This window comes from Pseudorca crassidens, chromosome 20, assembly GCF_039906515.1.
Source record: "Pseudorca crassidens isolate mPseCra1 chromosome 20, mPseCra1.hap1, whole genome shotgun sequence".
Classification (NCBI taxonomy): Eukaryota; Metazoa; Chordata; class Mammalia; order Artiodactyla; family Delphinidae; genus Pseudorca; species Pseudorca crassidens.
In genome coordinates, this window is record NC_090315.1 from 12,752,227 (window position 1) to 12,758,022 (window position 5,796).

A 5,796-nucleotide genomic window follows, 5' to 3' on the forward strand; every position below is an offset into this window, starting at 1 on the left:
TAGGCCCAAGACTGCTGTCCTTAGAGAGGCCTGCTTGCATAGTGGCCCTTGGCTGGTATCTGGGAACCTGGGTTTCAGCACGGTTTTCACCACTCCCTGAAAGAGTGGCTCTCGTGTCTAAACTGTCTGTGCAAACGATGTTGTTTATTCTGAACAACTGCTTTCCTTCTGGGTACTAAGTCTCTGATGAGCTTCCCCAAAGACAACATTTCACTGCTGGGGGTATTACACTCAATCCAGGTGACTCCACTGGGAGAGGACTCTGGGCGGCTTGTGCCTGGTTTCCTCTGGATTTCGCCCCATGTGCCTTTTTCCTTTGCTGATTTTGCTTCATAGTCTTTCATGATAATAAATCAAATCTGGGGACTTCCCTGGTGGTGCAGTGGTTAAGAATCTGTCTGCCAATGCAGGGGACAGGGGTTCGATCCCTGGTCCGAGAAGATCCCACATGCTGCAGAGCAACTAAGCCCAAGAGCCACAACTACTGAGCCCGCGTGCCACAACTACTGAAGCCCACGTGCCTAGAGCCCGTGCTCCACAACAAGAGAAGCCACCGCAATGAGAAGCCTGCGCACCGCAACGAAGAGTAGCCCCCGCTCGCCGCAACTAGAGAAAGCCCGCGCGCAGCAACTAAGACTCAACGTGGCCAAAAATAAATAAATTAAAAATAAAATAAAATAAAGCCCCAGTAAGTGGCAATTCATTAGCTTAAAAAAAAAATCACATCTGTGAGTACAACTTAGATACTGAGTCCTGAGTCCTCCTAGCAAATCACCGAATATGGGGGTCGTTTCGGGGGCTCCTGCATACTCTTCTCCTCCTTAGAACTTGACATCACTGGCCGTCCTATCATATCTGTTATCCATCTTGTTTATTGTCCACCACCCTCCTCCCATCATGCCCGTGGCCCACTCGCTCCCCACCTTCTTGGCCTCTGCAGGATCCCAGCATCACCCGGCACAGACCCCCAGAAGACCCTGGGAGAATATTAGCTGAACAACTGTTAACAGTTTTATTTCCAAAGTTGGAGTCCCTCCCCGGGCTTGTAATGGGAAGGGGGCCTTTGGCCAGACCTGCAGAGCCGAGCGGGACGGGGGTGAACGGGGACAGGGCAGCTGGCCCGGGAGGCTGGCAGGTCCTTGAAGCCGCCTCACACAGGTTCCATTTGCAGCTCCACGCCGTCCACGGCCTCCACCTGATGGAAGGCGGCGTGGGAGCCGATGACCACGAGGGTGGCTCCTGCAGGAAGATGGGCAGTTCAGGGCCTGGCTGCCTCACCTGGCCCCCACTGCCCACAGCGCTACCCAGACCCTGTACTCACCCAGGACCCAGAAGACGGCGGAGCCTGCGCCAGCCAGCCAGAAGAAGGGAAAGGAGACGGTCCCAGCCAGAGCATACTGATGGGCTGGGCTCACCTCTCGGCCTGGGAGCAGACGGCATTGGGGCAGCTGTTCTGATACTCGTGCCCTCTCCCAGAGTAACCCCTGATACCCGCCCCACCACCACGACCACCAATCTGGTGTCACAAGACACCAGATTGTCCGGGAGCCTCAGGATCTAAACTCCTAGTGCCAAGGCCCTCCAAGTCCACGGGCCCCACCCATGTCTCCAACGTCCCCACCCACTGTCCGTGGGAATACAAGGGGCCTTCCTCAGCCCCCTCGCCACCCTCCAACCCCACTCCTACTAGGAAGCTCCCAGCCTCCCTTTCCCGAGACTACAGCTCTCCTGCTCCAACCTGCACTCCCGTAGACCTAGAGTCTCCAGCTGGTGGCCCAAGGGCCAAGTCTGACCCGTGGATGTTTTTTTTTTTTTTTTTTTGTGGCACGCGGGCCTCTCACTGTTGTGGCCTCTCACGTTGCGGAGCACAGGCTCCGGACGGACAGGCTCAGCGGCCATGGCTCACGGGCCCAGCCGCTCCGTGGCATGTGGGATCTTCCTGGACCGGGGCACGAACCCGTGTCCCCTGCGTCGGCAGGCAGACTCTCAACCGCTGCGCCACCAGGGAAGCCCCGGCCGTGGATGTATCTTTTGAGTCTGCATATTATTCCACAAGAATTTGATTTGATTTGTGGCTGACCGAGAAACTAGATGATTTTTCTTTCTTTTGTTTTTTTTTGTGGGGGGCCGTGTTGTGCGGCATGTGGGATCTTAGTTCCCTGACGAGGGACGGAACCTGGGCCCCCTGCATTGGAAGCTTGGAGTCTTAACTACTGGACCGCCAGGGAAGTCCCTGGATGATTTCACAAAACAATACAGTCAGTCCTCTGTATCCTCGGATGGAAACCCGTGGATCATTGTTCTTCGTCATTTTTTACAAGGGATGGCAGCAGTGGCTGAAGCCACGTCATGTCTATGCCCCAGGCGCTCCCTCCATGCCCTGGGCTTGCCCGACATGCCCCTCCACCCAGCCCATCTTTGTCATGTACAAAACTGGCAGGCTTCTGAAGGATTCTGTCTTAGCTCTACCTGTTTGTCTGATCCCAATTCCCCCTTATACCCCCTCCAAACCTTGAGCTTCCCCTACTTGGGAACTCAGGCCCCTCTTTCTTCTCAGTGGCGCTTGGTGCCAGTCTGGGACCACATGAGCCACAGGCCTCAGCTTCCCTCTCTGAGAAGTCCCAAGATTTTTCCACTTCCACCCCAGGAAGCAGGAAAGGGGAGCCCAGCTATAGGCCAGTGTAAGGTCGCCACCTGGTGTCCAATGTGGGTACCTGCAGCTGATGCCTTTGGCAGGAGGTAAGGGAGGAGGGAGAGGGAAGGAGGTTTAAGGGACAGGAGCAGGTGGAGGTGGGTTCTGGGATATCTTCTGGGCTTGGGGAATAGCAACTTGGGGGGCTGAGAGTGGGTGGAAGCATCCGGTGTGTCTGAGACTTTAAGGGATTGAGTTTGGGGGATCTAGTGTAGATCTAGGCTTGGGCAGACTTGGGTTCACAAGGACTTAGGTTTGGAGTCAAAGGCTTGCATTCCAAGAGACCAGGATTTGAGGAGGGCAGGGGATTTCTCACCCATCAGCACAAACTTGGACTGCAACGTGCGCAGATAGAGGATGTAACAGGCGCCAAAGAAGACAGCCAGAGCCACCAGCAGCATGGGGGATGTCGCCCTGGAAGAGGGCAGGGAGGCATGCGTCAGGCAGCTGGGACTGGGCCCGACACGGAGGTCCTGACCTTCTACACTGGCGGATGACAGGCTACGCCCTTGGGGCTGGGGAAGTCTAGGTCACATTTGGTCACACTGAATCCTGGCCAGGCTGATGCGGGAGTAGGAACCTGGCCCTTCGGTCAAAAGGTCCGGCAGAACTACCCCACGGGGATGGGGCCTGGCCAGTGAGAGGAGGGGCCGAATGCTGAGGGCGGGGCCGGCCAGTGCGGGCCAGGCAGCATGGTGGGCGCGGGGCTGGGCCGGAGAGGCACTCACACACAGTACAGGATGAGGCCCAGGAACACGAACACATAGTTGCTCTGGTAGTACTCCACGTTGCGTACGAGGCGCTGGCACAGCTCGCCCACGTTGCGGGGCCGCGAGAAGCGCCGCTGGTCCACGAAGGAGCCCCAGGGCCGGATGGTAGCACGGCGCCGCTCCAGCCACTCACGGCCCGCGCCGGACGGAATCAGTTTCGGCAGCAGGGTCCTGGTGGGTGCGGGGCCAGGTCAGCGATAGACCGGGATGGAACCCGGACTCTCGAGCAAGAAGAGGACCGAGGGGGGCCGGACTCCGCGGTTCTGGGGAAGATATGGTCACAGACTCCTGGATCCCCGGGGAGAAAGGGGCTGAGGACCCAGACTCCAGAGTCCTCGAAGAGGACACCAGGGGCCCAGACTCATGTGTCTGGAGGCCCGGATTCCTAGGACCCCAGGGAGGAAGGGGCGGGGGACCAGGACTCCCGGGTCTCGGTCAGGGGGGTTAGATCCAGCTTGCTCACGTGGCGCTCAGCCCTTCCACCTCGGCATCCTTCTGCTGGTCCTTCTCGGCCGCCATGTCTGTGCTATGAGGGAAAGAACCGCTATAACGAACCCAGGGCCCTGCACACTCCGCGGGACCCGCCCGAGCCTGGCCTCACCCAGCGGAGCGGGAGCGGACGTGGCGCCGGTCTGGGGGCGGTAGTTTTTGCCGCCGAGCGTTGTGGGAGTTGTAGTCCCGATGATGTCGGAGAGAGTGGGCGCCATGATGGTGGTGTGGCTCGCGAAACACCTTGGGAGATGTAGTCGCGTAAAGTGACGCCTCTGGGCATTGTGGGAGTTGTAGTTTCAGAAGCAGGACGCGTGGAGTCGGAAAAGGTGGGTTGTCAGGAGTCAGGGCGGTACGCGAGCTCTAAAGTCAGAAGCCGGAGCTCTAAAGGCAGAAAACGTTGTGTACTCCCCCGTGCAGGGTACGATGGAGGCCGTGTAGAGCTGTCATTCTGACTCTAGAAGGTATAAAAGAAAACACTTGCTAAAACACGCAGATGTTCTGACTCAGCAGATCTAGGGTGAGACCATTCATTTGCATTTCTAACAAGTTTCTAGGTGATGTTGATGCTTCTGGTCCATGGCCCACATTTTGAATAGCGAGACTGTAGAGAATTTGTGGGAATCTATTTCTTCCTTCTTCAAGAGGCTAGTGATGGGGCCATGGTTGCTGGAGGGGGGTGCATCTAAGATAGGGGGCAAAGCTCCCCCCACAACCCTTGGGCTCCCAAGGATGAATGGGTTAGGGTTAGGGACCTAGGGATGCCCCTGCTTTGGATAGGACGGAGGGAAGTGGGGGAAAGGAAAGGGTTGAGTTTTTTTTCATTTTATCATTTTATTTTCTTCTAGTTTTATTGAAGGAGTGAGAATTTTTAAAAGACAGAGTTGCTATAACGAAAAGAGCTGGGATTCTGGGGTCAGAGGTCAAAATTCAGGCTGTGTTGACCTCATCACCTCCCTGAACCTCGGTGTCCTCAACTGGACAGTGAAGATCCTGGTGGTACTGTTACCAAGTCCAAGCTCGCTCTGCTCGCCGCAGGACAGGCCAATAAATCAGGAGATGAGGTGTTGAGGCAAGGAATAGCGACTTTATTTGGAAAGCCTGCAGACTGAGAAGATGGTGGACTAGTGTCTCTGACTGGGGTCTGGATGCCAGTTTCTTTTATAGAACAGAGAAGGGGAGGAGGTGAGGAAGTGAAGTAAAAAGGCCTTAAGTCTTGCAGATATCTCCTGGAATGGACAGCCTCAGGGAGGGGATGTGTTAATTTCTTCTTTCTTGCAGCCATTCACAGGTGGACAGGGTCAGGATGTTTCCCTGAACAAAGGCACTTTGGTTTAACATTCAAGCAGAGGGGCAGGGTTCCCTATAGACAGTATCCTTTTAGTGAACAAAAGCAAATGAGAAGCAAGGTTAAAGTAAAAGAAACAGATCCAACCTGTAGTCCGATTTTGTTCGTCCCTGTAATTGTACCACACTCATGGGGTTTAGATGGGGTTGAATGGTCCATGTAAAGTGCTTGAAAGAGTCTTGATATTTTATAACTGCTCAATAAATGGTAGTCCATGTTATTGCCACTACATTATCATGACTGTTATGATTATTTCTAGAGTTCAGTCTTCTCAAACTTAGCAGTAACTTACTAGGGGCTGCTGGCCCCTTGGATGTCCCAAAGAGTGGCTGGCATCTGAGACATGGACCTTTCTTTCCCCTAGCTCTCACAGCCATAGTTCTCTCAGTCTTTGCCCCTGCCCCTGAGTGAGTTGTGGGAAAGAAGGGAGCACCAGCATGCCTCAAGAAATGTGTGTGGAAGTATTGGGAAGCCTGGGCTCCCTTACACAGACTGAG

General features: G+C 55.2%; 1 protein-coding gene and 1 long non-coding RNA gene across 2 annotated transcripts; one reads left to right on the forward strand and one right to left on the reverse strand.

Annotated features, from left to right (window-relative positions):
* Positions 1-988: 988 nt before the first annotated feature.
* Positions 989-4,099, reverse strand: RABAC1 (Rab acceptor 1). Its single transcript, XM_067720895.1, has 5 exons — positions 3,926-4,099; positions 3,421-3,633; positions 3,009-3,106; positions 1,322-1,423; positions 989-1,239 (listed from the first exon to the last, which is right to left on the reverse strand). Exons 1-5 carry the CDS (start codon positions 3,979-3,981, stop codon positions 1,151-1,153), a joined length of 558 nt encoding a protein of 185 aa, XP_067576996.1. The 5' UTR covers positions 3,982-4,099; the 3' UTR covers positions 989-1,150.
* Positions 4,100-4,176: 77 nt separating this feature from the next.
* Positions 4,177-5,470, forward strand: LOC137215545 (uncharacterized). The gene is made up of 3 exons (XR_010939311.1): positions 4,177-4,280; positions 4,372-4,471; positions 4,800-5,470. It is a non-coding gene; the product is annotated as an uncharacterized lncRNA (long non-coding RNA).
* The last annotated feature ends 326 nt before the right edge of the window (positions 5,471-5,796 follow it).

What these genes read in the sequence shown, in the direction of transcription:
- RABAC1 (XM_067720895.1), bottom strand. Translation starts at nt 3,981, where the DNA reads ATGGCGGCCGAGAAGGACCAGCAGAAGGATGCCGAGGTGGAAGGGCTG. An exon ending in GTGGAAGGGCTGAGCGCCAC is followed by an intron (nt 3,634 to 3,925) that starts GTGAGCAAGCTG and finishes CGCACCCACCAG; the next exon opens with GACCCTGCTGCCGAAACTGA. An exon ending in GGCCTCATCCTGTACTGTGT is followed by an intron (nt 3,107 to 3,420) that starts GTGAGTGCCTCT and finishes GCCCTCTTCCAG; the next exon opens with GGCGACATCCCCCATGCTGC.